A 23,907-nucleotide genomic window follows, 5' to 3' on the forward strand; every position below is an offset into this window, starting at 1 on the left:
ATATTCATGTACATCATGCATATTCATGTCCCTCCCACGTGTGCCGGAGCCGGGGGCGCTGCCGCCCGCATCGCCCGCGTGTGCCGGGAACCGGGACCTGGGATCGGGATGGGCGGCGCGGCCGGGCCGCTGCGGGTGCTGGTGGACATGGACGGAGTCCTGGCCGACTTCGAGGGCGCGGTGCTGCGGGAATTCCGCGCCCGCTTCCCGGCGGAGCCGCGCGTGGAGCTGGCGGAGCGCAGGGGCTTCTCGGTGCGGGAGCAGTACCGCAGCCTGCGGGAGGACCTGGAGGTGAGTGCGAGCCTCACCCTCCTCACCCGGCCCGGGAACCTCTCCCTGCCCACCCTGGGTGTGCAGAGCTCGGGGTCGGGTCAGTATTTTTTAAACAGCCATGACCCCTTAAATTACCTACAACTTCCTTTGTCCGTGTATAGGTACATGGAATTCGTTTAAAGAATACTAAATTAAATAATAAATAATGTTTGTTTATGTAAAATAGTAACCAAATTCATGCCTACTCCCTATATTTATGATTTTCCTAATTCCAGGAACTTTTGAGCCTCGATAGCTGTTGATTAGACTGTCCCTTGGTGACCAGCAAGAAGAGTGAAGTCTGGGTTCACAGTATTTTTAATTTTGCATTTCGTGCAGCCTTATTTTGTATAATGATAATTAGTGATTTCTTCCAGGAGGATCACCAGCCCTTTACAGGGAAGTGTGTGCAGGATTTGGCAAAGAGCAATTCTGTCATCAAACTCTTCACTGAACCATGTTCAGCTTGTTCTTTACCCTACTCGTGTTCCTGCTCTTGCTGTGCAGCAGGAGTAATAACTTACCCAAAGCTCCCCGAGTGCTCTGTGAGTGCTAATGTGGCTCCACAGCAGGACAAGAAATATAAATGTTATATATGGGTTTGTACAGCTAATGAAATCCTGTGTCCATATTCCCTCTGCATGCCCTGACAAGCAGAGTGCATGGCAGGTAATGATCAGGAGCAGCATGCAGAAAGCTCTGGAACACCCTACATCCATGCAAACTGTTGCCATTTTTAATGTCTGCTAATGACTGAATGAATATCAGAGAGGTTTGCAAGGCAAAATCAAAAATACTGTGAATCCAGACTTCACCCTCCCCTCTGGTCACTGCAGGACAGTCGAGGACTCTTTACAGAGCCTGGATGCTGATCCAGGCTGTGCCATACACTTTCCCTGAGAGGTTCATTGCTAATTTTAAGGTCCTGTACTGAGCCTGTAGGGTTTTTTTACTGCTAAGAAACGACAATTCACATTGATTTCCCTCCTGTTCCAGGCTCCTGCACCAGGGTGATGGATGGGAATGCTGGGTCCAGTCAGCATTTCCACAGGCTCCAAACTGCCTGAGCTCTAATCAATGACTATTGATGCTCAGAAGTTCCTGGACCTAGGAACCTGTAAATATAGCCAGCAGGCATGAATTTGGTTATTATTTTACATAAACAGACATGATTTATCGTTTAAATTAGTATTCCTTAAGTGAATCCTGTTTAGGTATATATGGACCAAAAAAAAATGCAGGTAATTAAAGGGGTCTTGAATTTTTATTTGTTCTTATTTTGAAGGTCTACAATCTGATCTATCAAAAAAAATTGTGTTTTGTTCTATTTCTGGCATTCCCATTCCCTCATTTGGTTTGTGCTCATCCTGTTTCTCCCCAGACCTTAGGTGTGGCAATGGAATAACCAGATAACTGGTTTGAGTCCCACGCAGATCAGCAGTGGCAGAAAGCTCTTATCTTGCTGTTCATTACTAGCCTGGCTTCCTAAGGAAATTAGCTTTGTGGAGCTGTGCTGTGTGTCTCCTTCAGTAACCTCTGGAGTTCTGGGCTGCTTTAGCCACAACAATGAAGTTTTAAAGATTTGAAGCTCCTTTGGGGTTTTATGTAAAAATCATAAAATAGTTTAAAAACAGAGCCCTTGTTAGTTCTGCCGTGGCTGTACAGGGTGTCTCTGAGGCAGGAGAATCCCTGTGGAAGGTCTCTCCTTGCCCACAGCTGCAGGAAAAGCTTCAGCAGGAACCAGCAGCCCAGACACTGAGGACAGTTTTTCCATCCTGTGCCGGGGGGTCTGTGAGGCCTCATGTCCGTGCAGGGAAACTGAGTCTGCAGTTTGTCAGTGCTGAAAGGAGGGGATCAGCAGGACACCAGGGATCAGCTGGACACCAGGCTCTTTGTGGCAGGTGTCGGCTGTGCCTGCCCATGAACTGCCAGGGTGTGGGATACTCTCATGCCAGGGGGTGGGAAGTGCTGTGCTAATGATTTATGAATCGCCTCTTACTGAGGGGTGTTTATGCTTTGTTGGTGCTGAGCAGCTGCCCCTTGAAACTGGAGCCATTACTTGGGGTTTTATTTCTGTTTTGATCATTGATTTCACATTGTAAATCCATTTTATTTAGAAAGACTTTTAATCCATTTTATTTTGTTCAGAACTTTCTTTACTGCTCTTGCCTATCTGCCCCCCTGCATGTGTAGCCATTTTGATGGGGATTTATCTCCCAAGAGTTTAGGATGTGTTTCCTGGCCCCAGACAGTTTCAAAAAAGGATTCAACACCTCCAGCGGGGGCAAAATTTTCTAGAATTATTTTTAGGTGTCTAGAATTGGTTTTTTAAATGCCAACGGGAAAGCTTAGGGATAGAGGTAGTCACTCCAGTTTTGCATCCAAGTTGTTATCTTGCTAATGGAAGTTAAAAGGAAACCTTCAGCACTGATGGCATGAAAATGAGGAAAGAAAATGGTTTTACTTTCAGTTTCTAATCACTTTTTGTTTCTTGTGGGGGAGGGAAATGGCTTTTGATTCTAAGAGTCATCAAATCGATTTCCTTTTGCCAGCAAAGCCAGACTTTCTTGTGACATAGTGGAAACTTGCCAGTTTCTGGTGACTTGCTGTAGGATAAAAGAGCTTTCAGACACAAGCCTTGAGTCTGTAATTCAATCTCCTTGGGAAGAGCTCCAGGGAATTGTTGCTGGGATCAGGGAGGCTTTGCATGGAAACAGAGATCTGGGCAGATCTGATTGCCACGTCTGCACCCAGAGACTCCTCAGCCTCTTCTGATTTGCGTGTGAAATCAGGCAGTGCTTCCAAATTTCTGGCTGTTGATATATGAGTATTTGCAGATGATGATAACTGAGTGAGCTCTGGGATCTGGGAGACTGGTTTAATGCCAGCTCCTTCTCATTGCTTCTTAATTGAAATGGTCTTTATGTTGATGTTCCACTGGTGATATAGAGCAAAGAGACCATCAGCTGGACTCTAAAGCTGCCTTGTACAATTTCTGAGCAAAGGCTGCAGCCTGCCTTTGAAGAATACTTAACAAGAATTAAGTTTTCAAAATTGTTCAGTGGCATGGGAACGTATGACTTTAATGCTGGTGGAAAAATGCTGTTTTGACACCTCTGAAGTTCACAGTGTGACCCCAGGGAAGGTAAGATTTGTGTGTCTCAGGGTAGAAGAGATACTGGAAGCTGAACCTCTCTGTCTGAGAGTCAAACTCGAGCCTGGAAGTGGCCTCAGCACTGCTGTGGGTCCTTTGCCATGATGGGATGTGTGATAAGGGGGGAGAAAACCCATGGGCTGTGACCCACTCTGAAACACTCTGATTTAACACAGGCCACTGAACAGTCAACAGAGAGCAATCTTTAAAATTAACTAACCAGAACTGCATTCAAACCAATGAATTTCCTAATAATAAAATGTATGAAAATGTCTTATCAGTAAATTAAAAAAAAAAAGGACTAGAAGGACAGTCCTACCTAAAGGCACTGGAATTGCCCTGGAAATACTGCATTTCCTTTTAGGGGTTGTAAATGCCACTGTGCTGTATCATATTAAGTACCTTTCTGTACCATTTTTGAGTACTTTAGCCAAAATGGGACAACATTGCTCCTCCAGTAATCTTGTTTCTTTCCTGTTTACACTCACTTAAAAATTATTCTACCTTTAGCACAAACCTCCTTTCCTACTTTTTCACCATTAATGACTTCTCTGATTCATGTGGCATCCCACATGCCTGTATGGAAGGTGGGTTTACACCGAGAGCAGGTGCAGACACAACAGGGATAAAGCCCTTTAATCCCCCTGCTCAGCCCATCGTGGGGCCCTGTGCCCCGAGCCAGGCGAAGGGAGAGCTGTCCCACAGCACCCCCAAACCCAGCCCAGCTGGGGGTCACGGGGTGCACAGGTCACCCCAGGGAGCCAAAGGTTCCTGGGGAAGCACAGGGATCCACCTTTGAACTTCCTGCTGCAGTCTGATGCTCTTTGGAGCAGACTTTACCACAGAGGAGCAGCTCCAACTGTGCTGGTGTCAAGGTCTGCTCCTTCAGCAATGGGTGTTTTAGTGGGTGATTGAAAATCACAGAAAGCAGCAAAGACACAAAGCTTTCCCAGTGCTCCCATCCTCACTCTTCCCTCTTGCTGAAGGGATTCACCCCAAATGTGTGGTTGTGCTGACTTGGCCACTGGCACGGTCACCACTTTGCCCTGTTTGCTCCCAAGGAAAAGAGGGATATTGGGCAGTGCCTGTGTCTGCCCAGTTGTCCCTGGTAAATTCCTGAGTCATCAGCAAATGTCAGCCAAGCATGACAGAGGAGCAGAAGCCTCAAACTTGTTCCTTTGGTTTTCACAAGAGTTAATCCAGAGAGACCTGCTGGGGAGGGGTGAGGAGGGAGTTGTCCCTCTGCCAGAGCTCAGCGATTCCAGCTGCGGGTCAGGGCTGTTTGTGGTGGGAACAAATCCAGGTCAGGGTCAGCTCTGCCTCCTCACTCCGAATGAGCCACCAGGGAATGACTTCTTGTGTGCCTGGGTTGGACTTTTCCTGGAACCCAAAAGGTGAGAAATTTTATAATCCACTCTTGGGGGAAAGCATCACCTCCCTTGGCAAAGTGCTGGCCCTTTGCTGGCTGTTACACACGGGATAACTGGAGAACTGCTGGGACATCTTGGATCAAAGCACAGGCACTGCTGACTGTCCTCTGTCTCTTGCAGGCCAAGGTAGCCAGTGTCTATGAGTCGCCTGGCTTCTTCCTGAGGTTGGATCCAATTCCAGGAGCCCTTGAAGCTATGAAGGAGATGATCCACATGCAGGAGTAAGGACACTCTGCAGCCCTTTTCCATGACCATACACACTTTCCCCCCTGACTGCTAACCAAGACTGTTTACTTTTCAGCACCCAGGTGTTCATTTGCACGAGTCCTCTCCGGAAATACGAGCACTGCATCGTGGAAAAGGTGGGAGAGAATTTATTTTGCTGGGTTTAATGCTGCTTTTGCAAGGCCTTGCTGGTTCATAACACCAAGACAGAGCCATTCCTTTATTAAGGCAGTGGCTGCTCCAGCTGCCAGGCTTCCCTCGATCCCTGTCCGAGGAACAGCTGCCCAGACACGGAGCAGTAGCTCAGGATGGGGAATCTTGCAGTGCCATGTGCTGCCAGAATTACTATGGAGCACGTGAGCCCTGAGCTCTTGGAGCTGGGCTTAGGACCAGTTTATCAGGAGATGATAGCAAAGGAACTGTTGTAGTTCCCTACAAGGAATGGGTATTCCCAGGGGATTCCACGCTGGAGAATCCTCAACCAACAAAACCTTCTGTCTAAATCTGGAGACTGAGATATCCAGCTGCCCCAAAAGAGGCCAATGCTGAGTTGAGGAGGCCGTGGTGTTGGAATTAGTCCTGTTTGCCACTGGCACGAGAATGGAGGGGAGACTTTGGTCACTGGAGTGACTTGGATGGGCACAATCCATGTGCTCTGGGCAAGCAGCCAGTGCTGCTCACAAACTCAACAGTTCAGCATGGCCAGGGCAGTGTTGAGTGAAGGCTGTCACAGGTTAAATCCGTCCTGGGCTGTGGCCAGGCTCCACACGGGGATTCCTAGACAGAGATGTGGGCTTACAGGGGAAAAAATTACTGCACTAGGGCTGACCTGGCACGAGCAATGTGCAAACTGAGACTACAGCTGGATTTTCTCTTACTCCTTGTCTCTGCAGTATAAGTGGGTAGAGAAACATTTGGGGCCCGAGTTTGTGGAGAGGATTATTCTGACCCGAGATAAGACCGTCGTAGCTGCTGACCTGCTGTTTGACGACAAGGACACCATCCAAGGTTTGAACAGCAGTTCCATTGCTGGCTGGGCTGCTGGCCAGGGAGTCACCCCCTGCTGACTCCAGTTTTCCCCCTTTCCCCTCCCCAGGTGCAGAACTGAACCCGAGCTGGGAGCACATCCTGTTCACCTGCTGCCACAACAGGCACGTCCAGCTGCCGGCCCCGCGCCGGCGCCTGCTCTCCTGGGCGGACAATTGGAAGGCCATCCTGGAAAGCAAGCGCAGGCAGTAGTGCAGGAAGGGGATGCTGTGCCCTTCCCAGTGCCAGGGAAACCCCTTCCCAGGAGCCGGTGAGCACCGTCACCTCGGGGTCAGTTATAATAACGAATGAGCTGCCACTGTCAGACTTGGTACAGAGCTGACTCTCTCCACGTTTCTGGAAGATTCCTCTGCACTCAGTTAACCTCTGTAGCATTTTGGATGTTTGCTGTTTGGAGAAGAGAAACTGTAAAACACAAGCAGCTGTGGGTTGGTTGGATTTCTGCGTGTGTGTGTTTAACCTCGCTCCTGTTTGGTTTGTGCTGTCCGGGGGTGGAGAGGAGGAAAAAAGAGGAAGAAGGAAAGCTCTTGAAACTTGAGCAGACACAGCGTGGGTGTCTGTCAGGGGGCACTGGGCTCAACAGCCAAACCTTCTAAATTTTATGTATTTAGCCACCCTGGCTTTGGGGTTTTCTCTTGCCTCATTGGCTGATCATGAAAGGAGACCAAGCTGGCCTCGATTTCTGGCCCATGTGCTTGAGTAAGAGTGGGCAAAGGCTGCAAGTGCTGCAGAGAAATATTTATGAGCTCATACAGAACTGATTACACAGCATTCAAGTTAATGTTTTATTAAGAGAAGGTTTTACAAGACAGCAGCTCTCATGAGCCAGACTGCTGTAAGCCATTTTTTTTTTAAATCTTCACCTTTCTCACCAGTGGTAATGAAAGAAAAACAACTTTCCACTTCTTGATTTAAAGGATAGTTACAGCCTGCCCTGTGCAGTGACTCAGGAGCCAGGTGCCTATGCCACGACGAGAGGGTGGCATAACTAGTTCCACAGGGATGTAGAAAGATTGTGAACTGCCAGGGCAGGAAAACTCCTTCTTTCTCTGCAGGAGGAATAAATTTCTGTGACATTTTCAAGTCATTTGAGTTGACACTCCGTGTCAGTTGTCACTGACACTGAAGGGGAGAGCTGCAGCAAAATCAGCCAGGAACTGCTGCTCAATAACCCAAGCAGAAAACCCCTAACTGCTGGGAAGGGTTATTTGTGCAAGCTGGGTGCTGGGTTGCACTTGGCAAACTGCTCTCCAACAGCCATAACCTGCTTTATCTTAAATATTTGCTGGCAGTTTTAGCTGCATGCTCGGTCCAGCTGCCATGGTAGTGCTGCACCATCATCTTTGTTAACTGAACCCCAGTGCTGGTAGGACCAGCTTCCCTCTTTCACATTTTTTGACACGCTCTTGACCTGCTGAGCAGAAAGTGAGAACAGAGGGCAGTTTCCCTCTCAAACAGCTTCAGTCCTTGGGGAGGGGGATCCCCACTGCTGTGTGTTTGCTGAGATTCCTGGCCTCCTCCACCTGAGGAGGGGAGCAGTAATCCTCCAGGAAGAGGGTTGCCAGGTTGCTGAGCCGTTTGTTGGCTGAGAGGGAGAAGCGGAGCATGCACTCCACCACGGGCAGGGCCGTGGTCTGGTGCCGTGACTGCGGCGTCGTGAGGAACATCAGCGTGGTGACAGCTGACACCACAGTCTCCTCGTTGGGGCTGGACAGGCAGTTGATGATGGGCTCCACCCCGTTGGCCTCCAGGATGTACTCTTTGTTAGTTTTATCCAGGCACAGGTTACAAAGACCACCTGAAACGGCAAAAGAAAGTGTCTGACAAGGCAAACTCTCCACACCCTGGTCTTTGTCGCAATCAGATTCAAATTTAAGCTCGTCCTGTCTCTAACACAGAAGTAAGTATCGAGATTTTCTGTGAGGTTTGGATGGAAAATTCTTCACAGTTCCCTATGCCGTGTTTTGTTGATGCTTTCCAGAGATTTTCCACCAGCACATTCCTCCTCCTGTGTGTCATTAGAGGGCACTGTTACTGCTGCACATAACTGCTTCCACAGAATGATTCCAGGATCGCTTATCCCTAACTGAAGATACCAGCCAGCAATTTACTGCACGTGTTTTAGAAAACCAGAGAATGGACATAACAGTGTTGGGCAAGAGGCACAGAATGTTTGAACTTGAAACTTTGAGAAGCCACAAACCTTAACAATCAAGTATGTTTATTATCATCTCATAGAATCCCTCACAGGATCTGGCCCCTTATCTTATGTTCAGACCATAAAAAATAAAGCATAAAAAGATCATAAGGAGACCATAAAAAGATAAGGCAGTTTCTCAGAGAATTTATTAAAAAGTGTCAAGTAAATATTCTAGAAGACCAGCTGTCAATAGCAGAACGGTAACAATGGACCTGTACAATATACCTGGCTAAATTTATGTATTAATTATTGCTTCTCTATAGGAGAGATTTTAGAAAAAAAGTCAATCAGGTAGTGTTTACTTATGGTTTGGGAAAAAAAAAAAAACAAACAAAATCCTGTCCAGAAAGTGCCTTCATTAAGCTCTATCAGGACAGGGGGGGACATGCCTGCCTCTGACTTCTCTCCCTATTCCACACGTTCTGCACTAAATGAGGTTTTATCAGCACAATGTGGGTCTATTTTTGGAGCCCGATTGCTGATCCATTTTGCACGGGAGGGATTAACCACCAAACCAGGTGTGGGACCCGGTGTCCCCGGACCTGCCAGGCAGGTGCCAGCTGAGGGTGTTCGGGGCAGCCCTTACCAATGGCAAACTCCACGAGGGTCTCGTTGTCCTCGGTGAGCATATCCAGGAACAGATCCAGCACCTGGAGCTGCCGCAGGTACTCGTAGTTTTTGGGATCATAGGCGAAGTTGGCCAGGTTCGCCAGCACCTGCTCCTTGGCCTCTGCAAGGGAGAAGCGTCAGGTGTGTGAGGAAACACTCAACATGAGAGGAGTGAGCGATCAGCGGTGTTTGTTACCTGGGCTGTCCGTCACCTGGAATTCGGTGACAAGCGCCTGCAGGTACTCCAGCCGCCCCAGCTCCATCGCGGGCCCGCCTGTGGGACACCTGCGATGGGCCTAACTCCGTTACCCCTGGAACCCGGGCAGTGCTGAATCACGGACAGCTCAGGGACCGGGGCTGTGCGTGGGATTAGAGTCAAACGGCCGACCATTTTTGTGTGCGTGGACAACGGCAGCGAGGGCTCTCCCTCGGCGGGCGGGGGCGGACCGCCTTTTGGGGCGGGGCGGGAGGCGGCATCCCGTTCCTCATCAGGTGTGTGATCGCGCGCGCGTGGCTCCTCCTCCCTAGGTATAAATTAATAACATATATAGTATACGATATATACATGTATATATATATAAATATATAAGTATACATAAATGTATAAAAATGAATGGCCCTGTGTCGTGGTGTTTGTGTTTTGTTACACGGCAAAGCTTTGCTCTGGAAAGGAGCTGACCGTTCCTCACTGCCCAGTGAGATAAATTACCTGGGGAAAAAAAAAAAAAGAGGCAAAGCCAGGGAGTGAATTAAACCAGTAGAAGGTGATTCCACCCTGGTTTACAGCGGGCACAGAGCAGAGCAATTCCCTGGTTCTGAACTCACGCAGCTCAGTGGAACCGCCGGGACTTTACGTGTTGCAACTGGGTTCAGGTGTGATTCATGTTCTGTAAACAAACATCATGTTCTGTTAATAAACATCATAAACCTGGGAGGGGGTGTGGGGAGCTGGACTTCACAGAAATTTGCATTGCTTTTATTGAAGCAATTACACGGACGGAGGTTCTGCTGTGGATGAGGAGGGAACAGGCTGTGAGTAAGTGTTGTCTTTTTTTGTTGTCTCAAGTGCGATTGGTTTTCACATACAGCAAATTGAACGTGGACCGATCCACCAAATTCATGGCACCAGTGACAAGAGTGCTGGGCTGACAAACCTCTCCTACCACACAGCTGGGGGCACAAAATATCTGCCTGTGACCACATTAAATAGAAGGATGAGCAAAGAAGCTGCACTGAATGCAGCTATGCTAAATATTTTAACGTGGTAACGGCATGGGAAGGCAGAGAAAGTGAAAGGAAAGTCATTTATTTTTACCTGGTGCAAAAGTTTAAGGCAGGCCTGTGCTAGCAGCTTCAGCTCTTAGCATAATTATCAACTGAAGTAATTATCTATTTATATGTATATAGACATCTATATATTTGTAAATATATCTGTATATTTGAGTGTATATATATATATATGAAAATTGTCAGCAAAGGTGCTACAGACCATGTCTATATTAGAATGTTTTGCTACTGTAGTAACAAATCTCTTTTAATGTGTACCTTTTTAAGTGGTAAGTGTTGACATACTTTAAAGCCACATCTGTCATTAAGTAGAAAGTGAACGAGTAATGTGAGAAAGCAGGAGCAGAGAAAGCACAGGGGAGCCGGTCAATACAAACAAAGCAATACTGGGATTGACTAATAAGAGGGGGAAAACTGTGTTTAAAGAGGTAAAATGCTATTACTTCTGTTTATAAGTACTGCATTTACTCACTCAGTGTTGGCTGTATAGTTTAATGGTCTGAATGCTCCAAGCACTTGCTGTTTGCTGGAGTAGTTTGCACAGTGTGGGCTGATATAGCCTGGGTAGATAGCACACCAAATCCAGAATTCAGGGAATTTTCATCTATTAGTTGTTTCTTTTCTTACAGCTACGAGCCAGGTCTGCAAACAGCAAACCAAGCTCTTAAATCAAGTGATTTTGCACTTCTGAGGTTTTTTAAGGTGTGTAAGTTTACTGTGACTTTTATTTGTTTGGTTTTTATATATTAAATATTAATAAATAATATCCACATTTAATGCAAATATTAATATTTTCCACATATTACATTGGCAGAGTATCTAAGGCTTTTAAGGATCGCCATCTTCCAAGTGTGAATTTCCTGGTGAATGTTTCATTTCAGTGAGAAAAGGTGCTTCTTGAACTTTTGTTTTCTCTGCTATGGCAGCTCAGACATCTTAACTCACCCATGGAAACACAGCCTAAAAAGTTACCTCTTCTCTGTGCAGGATTTGGTTCCAACCTCTGGGTTGTGGACTACTTCTAAAGGGTCTGTGGAAAGTAATGAGGGGAGACAACCCTGTTTTCAGACAGCTTAAATTCTGTAAGGCTGTTAGAAAGGTTGTATCAACAAGTTGAGAAACCTTAAAAATTTAAGAATTACACACAGAAAAGATATCAATCTGTTCAGCTGCTTAGCTGTTTATTTGCAATAGCTAGAAGAGATTTGGGACTTGATCCTTCTTCATTGCTTTTTGAGAGGGAGAAAGCCCCATCATTTTCCTAGGAATGTACAACAGTCTGTTTTGGCAAGTTGAGAAGCACCAGTCCCTGCTTACTTTGTAGCTGTGGACCATGTAAGCATTACATAATTTAATAAACACACTTGATGAGAGATTAGATATGTATATCTTCCACTAATTATCTCATTTAAGTATAGGTTTGATCAGGAAATGCAAAGTCTACTGGTTCCATAATCCTAGGGCGAAGATACTGAGCTGTGGAAGTAGAAATCCTTCTGAAGGGCTGATACCTCCTCTGTGTAAGGCCAGCTGTGAAGCCATTGTAGTCTCTGAAGATCTTGGAGTCAGTTTTCCAGTGGTTCAATTCAGGTTTTTGGTTGGTTGGCTTGTTTTGTCTGGGGAGCTTTAAAGAAAACTGTGGGTTTGTCGGTAGGAATTTGATATGGCAGTTCTTAGATAGGCACTGCAGTTGAGTTTGGTATAACAGGTCTCAAGGTAAGCACTGTAGTTCAGTTGAAAGCTGTTCGTTTTTCCATTTCACTCCCATTTTACGTGTCCGTCTTTCTGACGGTTCTAATGTGTTGGGTAATTTTCACCTACGGTGTTTGTGAGCTCTTACCTGCTTCTGTTGGATCAGGAATTATACAGAATATGAACAATTTGCACCTCAAGCTGATGGTGAGGCTGATGCAGCCACCACATGAGCAGTGAGAAGCCTAACTCCTGGGAATATAGCAGGAAAAGCCACTTGCAGTCAAGGCTGTAAGGAAAGCAAAGTCAGCAACACTGTCTTTCCTTGGTATACCTTCTCCCACAGATTTCTTCGTAAGTTCTGCTTGTGATTAGAAAAAATAAAAGTTATACTTGTACAAAGTTCTCTAAAATGAGCTTGCTGGTGCAATTAAGTCAGAATCTAAGACTAAAGAGCTGAATTCATTTCCACAGTTGCTTGGAATTTGGCCCTATAAAAGGAGGCATACAGTTATGCTTAGGTATGGTAACACCTTTGCTCTCTCCCCCAAATGGGTTCCAGGTAATGCTGAAGTGTGTTTACACAAGCCATGAATCCTCTTTTATGATATATCAAGAAGCACTTGAGATATCACTAGTTATATAAAGCAGGCACTCCAAGTTTGGGTGGTTTTTTTTCTTTTTGATGCTCTAGAGTTGAACCTTTCAGGCTTTGAAACTGCTCTTGGCATGAAGAATTCATGTATATACCTTGTAGGAGAAAATAATTGGTCTTTCTAGAGACTTGTCTGAGTTTTGCAACCCATGCAGCTGCTTTCAGATAATATTTAGAGATGTGGAAAATAATTGCACTCTTTCTGTAGAAAGTGTCTTACCACCTGCAGCATAGGAAGCAACCAGGATACTTGTGCAGCAAAATTACAAGTGAAAGAACTACTCTTATGCATAGCCATTAATCCATGTTGTCCAGCACTTCCAATGATTTCTTAAAGGTAGTGACTTAACCCAATTGAACTGACACAGCTTTTTGTCTCCTTCTGTGGCTGTTGTCCCATGGTTTGCTTTAGGAGAGCACAGATCTCTCTGTCCTTCATCTCCTTGGCTGGTACTGGGTTTGGGGCACATCCCATGGTCTGGATGCTTCTCTTGGAGTCTGACATGGCCCCTGGGAGTAGAAGTGCAGAAGGAAGATGACATTTGTGGAAAGCAGACTTTTTTTTCTCATATGCCATCAGTGCTGAGCCATGTGCAGCTTTGTACAGACCACATCATTGTGTTGCTCTTTTCTTCCCTTCTTTTCTTTATTTTCATATGCTGGTGACGTACACGACTGTTGGAGGGGGTTGACTTTCGGCCTGTGGATCACTTGGCTTTTCGCTGTATGGATATCTGGAGGGATTACTCAAAGGTACTTTGGAAGCCTCTCTCAATTTGTTTTTTTTTTCCAGAGCACAGAAGCTGAGCCCCATAAATAATGCAGCAGATATCAGAAAGAAGCTCGAGGTGTGGAAGACGTAGAGGAAATCACCGGTTATGTCTACCAGGAGACCTGAAATAGAAACCAAAGAGAAGATGCACATTAAAGGCATAAATTGACACGAATGTTAAACCTTAATAATTCAGTAAATTGCCATACACAAAAGATAAGCATTCTCTGATGGGTTAAGTTCTCTTCTCTAAATTCTAGGGGTGGGTTGGTTTGGTTTTTTTTTTTTGTAGTCACCACTCAGGTGATGTTTCTGCTTCTGTTGAAAGTATTTCTCAATACACACAGAAATCAGAAAAGAAAGGAAATTGTAATTTTCCCCCAAAACTGCTGATTCATTTAGTTTACCCAGTAGAGAACCCCTGTGCCACTGCCACTGTGCCAGCTTTTTCCTTGCAAAGGTTCTCTCACCTGTGAGTGGGGGCCCGATGAGGACAGTGACGCTCTCCACGATGGTGAAGAGCCCTAGAGCACTGGAGAACCTGTCCATCTCCACCACATCCATCAGCACCTGGAAGGTGAGTGACCCCACCCCGCTCATGGAGATGCTGAGGATGACGCAGTAGAGGATGAGGACTCTGAACTCGGCTGATATGATGCAGATGAAGTTGCTCAGCCCGCAGAGGAGCGCGGCCAGGCTGAACAGGTAGATGCGCCTCCCTGTGAACACCCTGTGCCCCGAGAGCAGCCCTGTGAGAGGGCGGATGAAGATGTTGATGAACCCGATGATGGAGATTAGAAGAGCTGCCCTGCCTTCCTCCACCCCATTGTGGATGGCATAAGGCACAAGGTAGATGTGGGGCAATGCAAACCCCATCATCATCCAGGCCACTCCAATAGTGTAAATCTGGTAACGTTTGTTTTGGCAGAAGATGTCAAAAGCCAGGTACTTTTGCAGCACCTGGAAACATGTTGTCCTTCTGGCATGCTGCTGGAGTGTGGGGTGGGGAGGAGACACTCCGTTGGACAGCTGTGCCTCCTCTGCTTTGCTGCCTGGCTCCTCTCCAGGCTCGGGTGGCTGTGGAAGTGACCCGATGGGTCTCATGATGGCTCCACAGACACAGCAGTTCAGGAGTATTCCTCCAAAGATGACGAAGGTGTTTCTCCAGCCCATCTCTTCCAGCAGGTACTGAGACAGCAGCGGCCACAGGGTGAAGCCGAGGGAGACGCCGGTGGAGGCCATGGCGTTGGCCAGTGTTCGCCACCGCACAAAGTAGCAGCCCAGCGCAGTCACCCCTGCCTGGAAGCTGAAACACGATCCCAGACCTAAAGGTGAGAATAAAGGAGTAAGTGACCACACGTGATCCCTCTGTGTTGTCTTAAAGGGTGAAAACAGCACAAACTCAGGGTGTACCCACAGGTGATTTCATCTGCCACTGAAGCATTTCCTCACCTGCCAGGCTGCAGCCTGGCCCAGGGGCTGATTAGTACTCAGAAACCCACACCAGGAATGGAGAAGGATGTTATGTGTAAATTAAACTACTTGTGTTCTTGGGTATACTAAATATAAACTGATCTAAACTGACATTTGTCTGGGGCACGTTGCCATTCCTAAAGTTGTTATGGAATTGTTCATTAAATACTTGGTTTTTATACCACATGCAACAAGCAGTGCTGCTTTCCTGACACTTTCATCACGGCTCAGGGAGTTGCTTGTTTTTCTCTCTATGCAGTGGCCACAGCATAGCTTGCAAGATCCAGCAGGATGGGTCCCAAAGTAAGGAATTAATCTCTTTGTGTTATTAAAAACCAAGAGTTGAACGTCAGTCACACAGGAGAAATATTTGGAAAGGAAAAGTTCCCATCTGTTACTTCTGTTCAAAACCAACATGGTCTTTTGTTAGAAAAAGTTGTCTCCACATTTCCCCAGATTGGGAGTGGTGAAATATAAACCCAGGGAAACTGGGAAGGACATTATCCCAACACATTATGTTCCAAGATTGAAAAAAAAAACCCCAACAAAATAATCCTGTTTTATTGAAAGACAAAAGGCCAAGAAGCTACTAAAAGGAACAGACATCTTTGCTCTCCATTTTGCCCTCTGGAGACCTATAGCTTTTTCCAGAGAGAAGCATTTCACGGTGAGCTTGGATGAGTGTGTTAAAGGGGTGTGAAGGCCAAGTCTAGTGGCTGTAGGATTCCTGCTGCACTGGGGGATGTTGCATTCTCCTTTTTCCCAGATAAATGGAAAAACGTGAGCACTTAGTCAGGACCCTCCCCATTCCCCTTCTCCCCATCAGGCACACAGCTGGGTTTTCCTGCTGCTCACTGGTACGTACCGGTGATGAGCCCAACTGTGAGGTAGAGCTGGCTGATGGACTTGCAGAAGGAGCTGGACACCATTCCCAGCCCGCTGAGCAGCCCTCCCAGCATCACTGCAAACCTGCAACCAAACCGCTTCACCAGGATGCTGCAGAGGGGCCCTGGAAGCAGGGAAGAAAAAAGGGAATGGGTCAGGGAGGAAGGAAATATTTTGTACCTGCTGGATTGCTGCAATTGTCAAATGACTTAGTCTAGAGACCCTGAGGGTTGTCCTAGAAGCTTTATGTAGCTGGGGCAGCCAGGAAGAAAAAATACACTGCCTGATCCTCACAAGTGCTTGGTCAACTTGTTAGCTGAGGGAAAGGCTCCTGAGATCTGCAGGGATTTTGGCCATCAAGTAGGATGTGATGGATTTTCATTAAAACCCTTGGAAATGGACTTTTGTTGAATTCCATGAGGTTGTGGTAAATAACTGGTTTGTTAATGAAATTAGGCAGCCTTCATTTTGGGGTAGGGAAAGATGAGTTCAGACCTGCAGACTGTCAATGGGTAGAATGTGCTTCTCTCTGTATGCTCTGACAGAAGAGGATTTGAAGGTAGATTTTCTTTTCCTGTTCGTTTGAGGATCCTCAAGATTTTTCCATGTATTTCCCCCCCCCCCCATTCTGAACACTTAAGGTTATGTAAGCAAATGCAAAATGACTGTAAGCTGCAGAATTAGGAGTCAGTTAGTGCAGAGAAAATAACCTGTGGCATATTTGTGACCTAAAATGATATCTGGTTTGAAATAAAATCCATACAGTCAAATGAACAGTGGAACATTATTAAAATTAGGAGTGCAGCTGTCTGTATTTCGATCTGCTTGGGAGATTTTCACCTCAGACTTTGCTAGCCTTTGAAAAAGTGTTCTGCAAAACGTGACTGGATTATTTTTCCTCCTGCTGAAGACATTAGGGATGGTACTGCTGTTTAACCAACCCAAGTAGCCAGAAGGCATAAATTAAACACTCCAAAATAATGAGATTGGCTCTAAAAACCATAAGGGTTTTTCATTATTTGTTCCTGATAACTTGCTGTCTGTGTTTCAAATATTATTTCTCACTTGCCTGGGGCTTTTGTGCTTTTCTTTGCAGAAATAATATCAACAAAAGTGCTGCATTTGTATGAGTGAGTCCAGAAAGTTCCGTGTGCATGAATATCCAGGAGCAGGAACCTGTAAGGGCCTGAAATCCACTTTTGGAGGCAGATGTAGGATCCTGAGCTCTCTCAAATGATTTTATAGCAAAATAATCATTAATGGCTTTTACCTAGGAAGGTAGCACAGGTAATGAGATATGTTTGACTGACGTATGAGCTATTATTTGTGCTATGCCCTTCTCTGTTTCCTTCCATAGCTCTGTGGAGCTGCAGCCAGCTCTCCTGCATGGAATCTTCTTCCCACACTGACTGCCCCAAGAACAGGCTGCTCTGACCATTTCCCTCCCTCTTTACCAATTTTTGCAGCAAATATTATTTTTTCCCCCTTTGGTTCCTCTGAATTAAAAAGAATAAAGGCAAAGAAAAGAGAGAATCTCCTCTAAGAGAACACTGGTGACAGCAGGGTGCAATTCTGGGAAAGGTTTAAGTGCTGAGATGATGGCTGTAACCAGAGAACCTGAATCAAAAGGAACCTGGCCCACTGCAAAGGAGATCAGAAGTTGCAGCCAAAGCCATACGTGTTTGGCCTGAGAGGGGGGCTTTGGTCTGTTTATTTTGTTGTTTTTTTCCTTCCTGGTTTATGGTCATGTTACTGCTGCCTTGTGCTACTGGGGAACAAGAACAAGCACCTCTGTGCTGTAACAGCCTGCAAGAGGAGAGATAACTGGCAAGGAAAGTACAACCCTCTGGCTGTGCCCTGACATAATCTACTGTAAATATCATTAACATGAGGATATTCTTTCCTTGCCTAATTTGTAACTTTTGGATCAATTAATTGGCTGTATTTATATCAGCTTTTATTGTGGTTCCAGCTTCCTACACAACAATTACTTCATTAAAGATGATTGGATAATTGATACTTTCTTGTGGATACTGCCAGAGTTCTCCCTCCTGGATACATTGGGACCAAGTTGCTTCTGAGACCATTTCCTAAAGCCAGTAGGTCCCAACTGGATCCTTCCCACTAACCACAGCAGGACCACAGGGGATGGAAGGCAGCACAGGGAATGCCCACATGCTTTGGAATTTGAAGCCCCAAGGACACTGCTCTATTTCTGCTGATTTGCAGTGATGATTCTTTCCCTTCTTGCTTTCCCCGCAGTGTCTTTCCATCTGCACCTTGAGATTCTGGACCCAATTGTTCCTGCTAAGGTGCAAACTCTCAATTCCATGCCAGGTGGCTCTCAGCCAAGTCCTGCACAGGAGAGACTGAACCTGCCACAGCCTTCACATCAGCGTGACCCTGGGTCCTGGTTTTCTTTTTTTATATATATAATGTAGTGTCAACTTTCACCAGCATTGGAAGGGAGCAGGTGTGAACTCAAGGAGCAGCTTGGACACATGGCCAACACTGGGTACTTTGCTTCTTTTGACTGGTGGGGTTTGGGTCATCTGTTTATCAAATGAGCACAGGAGTTGCACACAGAGGGGCCACCGAAACACGGACCACTCCTTGGGAAGCCCTCGAGCTGCTGGGGATTTGTTTTTCTCCTCTATGCAGAAGTAGAAGAGAATCCCCCCATCTGTGTGTGGAGTTGGGGACCACCGTCCTGTGCTGCTCCCTCATTTTCTTTGTGGAGGGGGAAAAAACAATGATTGCCTCCACTATCCACATACCACAACCCCCCTCCCCCCAGAGGGTGCCGCCTGACCCAGATTCTGCACCGATCCAGCCCTGCTCTCGTCCACCCTGTGTGGGTGTGAGCTCCATGCCACCGCCCAAGGAGCTGCTTTTAAGCCTCTGCCTCAGCTGGCAGCTTGGAGGAGCTTGGCTTTTGGCCTCTCTCCAGCCCCGAAGAACAGTTGTCATGTGGCACTTGGAAGGAGGTGTGCTCTTGTGGACAGAGGATGAACCAAGAAAGCACCCAAGCTCCAGCACTACATGCCAGCTTTATTCAAGGAGCTGTGGGAAACAACTTTCTGTTATTGCTGGTCTGGAAAAGCTGGGCTTGAGAAAGGGATTCATTTTCTTTGACAAAGGGTCTTGGTTGACTCTGAGAGTGACAGAAGGGTATCTGTGGGCACTTAGCTTTGGACTGCGGGATCCAAGTGGCTGGGAGATGCTGTGTGCTGCCAACCAGTCAATCTGCTCAACCTCCCAGTCCCTTCTACTGCCCACCTAATGAAATGCTAGAAGTGTCCTCGTTACATCCCCCCACCAGCAGCACAAGGGCAGGAGGAGGAGGAGGCCATTCCCTGCGTTACTCACCCCCTCCGTGCAGCACAGCCACCATGATGGACGAGAACCACGATGTCTCGCTGTTGCTGGCATGGAACTCGTGCTGGAGGTCCGTGAAGAAGACCCCAAAGCAGGAGGAGAAGCCCAGTGTCAGCGCCTGCAGCACCACTGCAGCCAGCAGGACCATCCATGCCCATCCCTGGTCCTGGGGCTTGGCAGCGCCACGTCCTGCTGCTCCTCCTCGGGACATGACAGCTCCCTCCTCCTCCAAGCCAGCCTTCTGGGGAAGGGAGTGCAGCTACCGTGCAACCCTCAGCCCAGCAAAAGGGCCTTCAGGGAAGAACTGATGGTGTTCCTGAGGCTCAGAGCACTGGTGTGTCCCACACCTTTTCCAGCCGACACTCTAGATTTCTCGCTCTGCATTTCTTCCAGCACCTCCCTTCCTTCTCGCTACAGGATCCTGGCACCAGATTGCTTAAGGAACAGCTGCCTTTTCCTTTTATATTTCACCAGACTGTGACCACAGCCAGGTAGAGGACAGGACCACACCTCCTCTGAGGTATGAATTGGCTTTGCTGCGTTCCGCCCTTATTTTCCCTTTCACCTGCTTTCATCATACGGAGTCCCCTTGCTGGCAATTGCTAAGGTTACTCATTCCCCATGCCGAGAAGAGGAGGAAACTGCAAATGCCAAGAAAAATAGAAACATATAAAGGTTGCGTGTCACAGCAGAGGTCAGTGTGAACCTTTCAGGAAAACTTTATCTACTTACAAAGTGCTAGTGGTGCAAAAACATTTTGAAGCCATTAACTAATTAGCATCCAGTGATGGCAGATAGGCTTTTGCTTTACCTCTGCTTAGGTCTAGAACTTCTTCTGAGATCCCAGTTTTGATTTCTCTGAGCCTGGCAGCACAAAACGTATTGCAATAGCATTCCCCATCCTCTCCACATGAATAAACATGCACAAAATAATAATCTCTGGCAGCTGGATGAGCTCAGAAAAAGTGCCCGTAAGGTCACTGCACAGCGCAATATTTATTTAGCACTCAAAATGTGGTTTTTTTCCCCTGAAACAACAGCTACATTTAGGTCTTGTGTGCAGCTTTAAGGATGAGTAATAGTTTGATTTTGCTCATTATTTCAAATATGCCATGGTGGCAGAAAGTTAGTTTCATACCTCAGGCTGAGACCAGAATTGGTCAGACGAAGGGCAGCGCCGCGTGGCTGCCGCTCATCCCCGCTCAGCTCATGGCCCACGGTCAGACACTTCTGCTTCAGTAGCGACTAAAAGCTTTGATGAAGTCTTTTGCAATATTAACCTAGGCATCATTTCTGTAAACAGGGCTCTTATGCCGGCTGGCTCACAGCCAGAAATGAGGGGGAAAAAAAAAAAAAAGGCTGGGAGCAGAGGGGGGCCCGTGGGAAGGGGCTCTGAGATGCAAATCACGGTGGTGGTGCTCAGCACACTTTAATCCTTTGTCCACTTTAGCTGGGCGCAGATAATGCAACTAATTCAAGTGCTTGTCTCTCTGGTGTGAATTAGCTGGATGACAGCCTAAAACCTCTCCCCGGCAACAGCAAACCTGCAAAAAAAGGCAGAAGCACAGCTCCTCTCTGTTCCCAGCTGCCCTGTCCAACTCTTGAGTTTGTCCAGCAGATTCCTGGCTCCCCTCACATCTCCCTGGGTGCCTGCTCACTGGGGAGGACTCTCCAGTGGGGCTGCAGACCCCATGGCTTTCGTCCACCTTCTGGCTGCAGGACACCTTTTCCCCTGGGCAGCCCAACCTGCACAGTTGCTGCAAGGACCCTGGAGACGTGCTGCCAAGTGCCACAGGACCTCCTCGCTGCCTTCTGCCTGCACAAAGGTAAAGGAACAAGTTTGTTCCAGCGCTGGCTTAGCCGGCTGTGCCACACTGAGCAACAGCAGCAAACCCTTGGATTAACCCTTCCAGGGCAACCAGAGAGGATGGACAGTGTGAATGTGGAGGGATAGGTGTGTGTTCTCCTGCTCCTTCGGGCTTGATGCTCTCAGACAACCTGCTCCTGGTGCTGAGCAGTGCATGTGACAGACCAGGGACACCTGCGGAACACGGGCAGATTTTCACACACACACGTGACCATCTCACGCTAATGGTGTTGGGAATAGGGTTGGAGTTCACAGCAATTGCCACACGTGGGTGCCTGCTGCAAACACTGTGCTTTTGTTGGGAGCAGGGAACTGGTGCAAAGGTGCTTCGCTCTCCCAGCCCGTGCGGCACCTGGGGACACAGAGTGTGCTGGATGGGACATGGGAAGCACACTGCCTGTTTCAGTCTTTCTCTCCAGTCACTGTCTGCCCTGATGAGCTAATCCTCTCTTGTTTACATCTGAACATTATATCCTCTTCTTCCAGTGACCCCCAAGATACCAGCATTCAAACCTTCTTGGATTTCCCCCACTGGACCAGCCCTAGTAGCTGTTGTTTGTGGCAGCAGACCAGGAGCGCTCACACAGTGACTGTCCCTGCTTCTTCTGTGCCTCAGTTTCCCTCAGTTGCAAAGGGGGACAAGCAGCTGCTGGCATGAGTGCTGCTGGTTTCTCCCTGCAAGGCCAGGCCAAGAGACACAAGGGGCTGGAGCATTTATGTAGCTCACCTCAAAGGAAGAGGTTTATATTTAGCAAATTCAGTTTTATATTATGCAAATAAGGGTGATAATTATATATTGTCTTCAGTAATAGCTTGCAGCTGGTGGGCACCTCTGCGGGGGAGATGAGCAGGCCACTTCTCTCCTGCAGCCACTCAGGAGGGAGACCCAGCCACAGGGTCCAGCAGGGAATTCTGGACTGTGGCTGGGGAGAGGCAGAACCTCTGCCTCCAGCAATGGGGCTTGGAGGGGTGTTCAGGGACCAGACCATGCCTGCAGCTTGGGAGCAGGGGTGGGAATGGAGAAGCAGTTTCCTGCTTGTTCCTTTCCAGCATCCTTCTGCAGCCCAGCTCAGCCCCGGTGTGCACTGGATGTGTACTTTATGAATGTGTAAAATAAGCCTCATGCACATAAGGGGGATGTTTACTGTAAACTGAGTGAGGTGGTAAACTCCTTTTTGGGCTCAATCAGTGTCTGTTGGGGGTAAGAAAGCCAAGCACTACTCTTGGTAAATACCTTTATAAGTGACTTTTTAAGTACCTTTCCATCCCAAGACCTTGGCTTGCTTTGCCATCCTCTCCCATGTAGCTTGCATTATATTCCAGCTGACTTTTCCAAGGTCACCCAGCAAAGTGACAGCAGAGAATCCAGATTTAGCTCTGATTAAGGTGTTGGCCCAAGTGGTGCAGCCTGGCCCAACACCACGGGCTCGTCTCTGCCGGATGTCACTTGTCAGCAGTCGCTTGCAGCCCTCAAGGGACAGGCTGTGCCTGGGGCACAGTGGGGGTGGCTGCAAATCCCTGCTCTCTGCCTGTCCTTACTGGCATGTGATGTCTCAGTAAGCCAGTCCCGAGCTCAGGAGCCTCAGCAGCAGTTTTGGGGCTGACCATGTCTTAGGGACATGGTTTAGTGGTGGCCTTGGCAGTGCTGTGTTAACAGTTGGACTCGATGATCTCAAAGGTCTTTTCCAACCCCAGTGGTTCTGTGCTTCTCTGTGCCTGGAAACCAAAGTGTAAATGCCTCAGAGCTTGCAAATCACTTTTGAGAAAGACCAATTGAATTTGTTCCAGAGATCCAGATTAGCAAATCCTCTGGCAGATTGAATCTCTCAGAGGAAGTGGGGGCAGGGGGATGCTTGGTTTTGGGTTTTGTTTTTTGTTCAAAGTAAGAGAAACTAAGTGACATTTCAGCTGTGGGATTGCAGAGCTCTTTGGGGCCAGGAGCTGTTCCTGCCCCACGTTCAGTCACGAATTAAACTCCTGCTCTGATCCACCCCTAAAACCTAGGCAGATCCAGCAGTAACTGAGCCCTCAGAACACCTGAAAACAGATTCCTGAGGCTGGACAGGGTCTGGACAACCCTGGCAAAACCCCTTCAGACCAGCTCTGCTGGTGCTGAGAAAAGGGGGCTGAACCAGGGCTGAAATGCTGGTTTATCATAAGTTTCCCCAGCAGTTCCCATAGCACCACTCCCACATCCTCCCCCTGCAAAAGGCATCAGGGTCCTGCCTGCACTAATTGGTCTTCATTAGCTTGACCAGCAACATCTGTATCCTCCTCTCCACCCTCTTTGATCCCCAGCTGCATTTAAGCCCAACTTCTTGCCCAGGTTAGTCTTTGCTCTGTCTCATTGCTGCTTTCTATTCTCCTGGGTTGACTTTGGATCTGCCTGGCTGCTTTGTGCTCATTAGTCACCAACAACATGGGTGTAAGACCAGGTAAGAAACCCCCTTTTTGGGGCCAGGTTTAACAGCCATTAGCCAGTGTGGGGATAACACAGCTTAGCCTGGAGATGGCAAATGGGAGCTGAGGAGGCAGCTGGCACCAGAGCGTGCTCTGACAGCTCCCTTTGCCCTGCAGGAATTCAGCAAGATGCAGCTTGTCCCTGTTCTTTATCCTGGTGGCAAATCTCTGGCTGGTGGGTGGCTGCAGGTGGCTTGTGTGTGTGCTGGCCCTTGCCCTCCTGACTGCCACCAACCCCCTGGTCCCTGGCTGTGGCTGTCCCAGAGCCTGTGCTTTGTGCAGTAGGTGCAGTGCCAAGAAGGGCAGCATTCCCTGAGGCAACAGGGATGGCTCTGGAGATGAGTCTGAGGAAGACATGCTTGTATAAGCTCATGCTGGAGGTGGCTTTGGCTGACCTGATGTGACACCCTGACCTGCCACATTGACCTGCTCTGCCCTGGGAGTGGGCAGAGAGAGGGACT

General features: G+C 47.6%; 3 protein-coding genes across 3 annotated transcripts; 1 reads left to right on the top strand and 2 right to left on the bottom strand.

Moving 5' to 3' along the window:
* Positions 1–60: 60 nt before the first annotated feature.
* NT5C (5', 3'-nucleotidase, cytosolic) lies at positions 61–6,586 on the top strand. Its single transcript, XM_018073316.2, has 5 exons — positions 61–291; positions 5,017–5,117; positions 5,198–5,258; positions 6,015–6,129; positions 6,218–6,586. Exons 1-5 carry the CDS (start codon positions 109–111, stop codon positions 6,358–6,360), a joined length of 603 nt encoding a protein of 200 aa, XP_017928805.1. The 5' UTR covers positions 61–108; the 3' UTR covers positions 6,361–6,586.
* Positions 6,587–6,924: 338 nt separating this feature from the next.
* ARMC7 (armadillo repeat containing 7) lies at positions 6,925–9,257 on the bottom strand. Its single transcript, XM_029960019.1, has 3 exons — positions 9,174–9,257; positions 8,955–9,098; positions 6,925–7,966 (listed from the first exon to the last, which is right to left on the bottom strand). The coding sequence occupies exons 1-3, from the start codon at positions 9,238–9,240 to the stop codon at positions 7,629–7,631; spliced, it is 549 nt and encodes a 182-aa protein (XP_029815879.1). The 5' UTR covers positions 9,241–9,257; the 3' UTR covers positions 6,925–7,628.
* A 4,006-nt stretch (positions 9,258–13,263) lies between these two features.
* On the bottom strand, positions 13,264–19,345 carry SLC16A5 (solute carrier family 16 member 5). Its single transcript, XM_008926940.2, has 4 exons — positions 19,111–19,345; positions 15,722–15,865; positions 13,854–14,708; positions 13,264–13,505 (listed from the first exon to the last, which is right to left on the bottom strand). The coding sequence occupies exons 1-4, from the start codon at positions 19,328–19,330 to the stop codon at positions 13,264–13,266; spliced, it is 1,461 nt and encodes a 486-aa protein (XP_008925188.1). The 5' UTR covers positions 19,331–19,345.
* Between the last annotated feature and the right edge of the window lie 4,562 nt (positions 19,346–23,907).

Source organism: Manacus vitellinus, unplaced genomic scaffold (genome assembly GCF_001715985.3).
Source record: "Manacus vitellinus isolate BGI_N305 unplaced genomic scaffold, ASM171598v3 scaffold_24_pilon, whole genome shotgun sequence".
NCBI classification, from domain to species: Eukaryota; Metazoa; Chordata; class Aves; order Passeriformes; family Pipridae; genus Manacus; species Manacus vitellinus.

Excerpts from the sequence above, each read along its gene's own strand:
- NT5C (XM_018073316.2), top strand. The coding sequence starts at position 109 with ATGGGCGGCGCGGCCGGGCCGCTGCGGGTGCTGGTGGACATGGACGGA. Across the intron at positions 292-5,016 it reads GCCTGCGGGAGGACCTGGAG|GCCAAGGTAGCCAGTGTCTA; the intron begins GTGAGTGCGAGC and ends TGTCTCTTGCAG. Across the intron at positions 6,130-6,217 it reads CGACAAGGACACCATCCAAG|GTGCAGAACTGAACCCGAGC; the intron begins GTTTGAACAGCA and ends TCCCCTCCCCAG.
- ARMC7 (XM_029960019.1), bottom strand. The coding sequence starts at position 9,240 with ATGGAGCTGGGGCGGCTGGAGTACCTGCAGGCGCTTGTCACCGAATTC. Across the intron at positions 9,099-9,173 it reads CCAGGTGACGGACAGCCCAG|AGGCCAAGGAGCAGGTGCTG; the intron begins GTAACAAACACC and ends TCTCCCTTGCAG. Across the intron at positions 7,967-8,954 it reads CCTCGTGGAGTTTGCCATTG|GTGGTCTTTGTAACCTGTGC; the intron begins GTAAGGGCTGCC and ends TTGCCGTTTCAG.
- SLC16A5 (XM_008926940.2), bottom strand. The coding sequence starts at position 19,330 with ATGTCCCGAGGAGGAGCAGCAGGACGTGGCGCTGCCAAGCCCCAGGAC. Across the intron at positions 15,866-19,110 it reads GGCTGTGCTGCACGGAGGGG|GGCCCCTCTGCAGCATCCTG; the intron begins GTGAGTAACGCA and ends CCCTGCTTCCAG. Across the intron at positions 14,709-15,721 it reads CACAGTTGGGCTCATCACCG|GTCTGGGATCGTGTTTCAGC; the intron begins GTACGTACCAGT and ends TCTCACCTTTAG.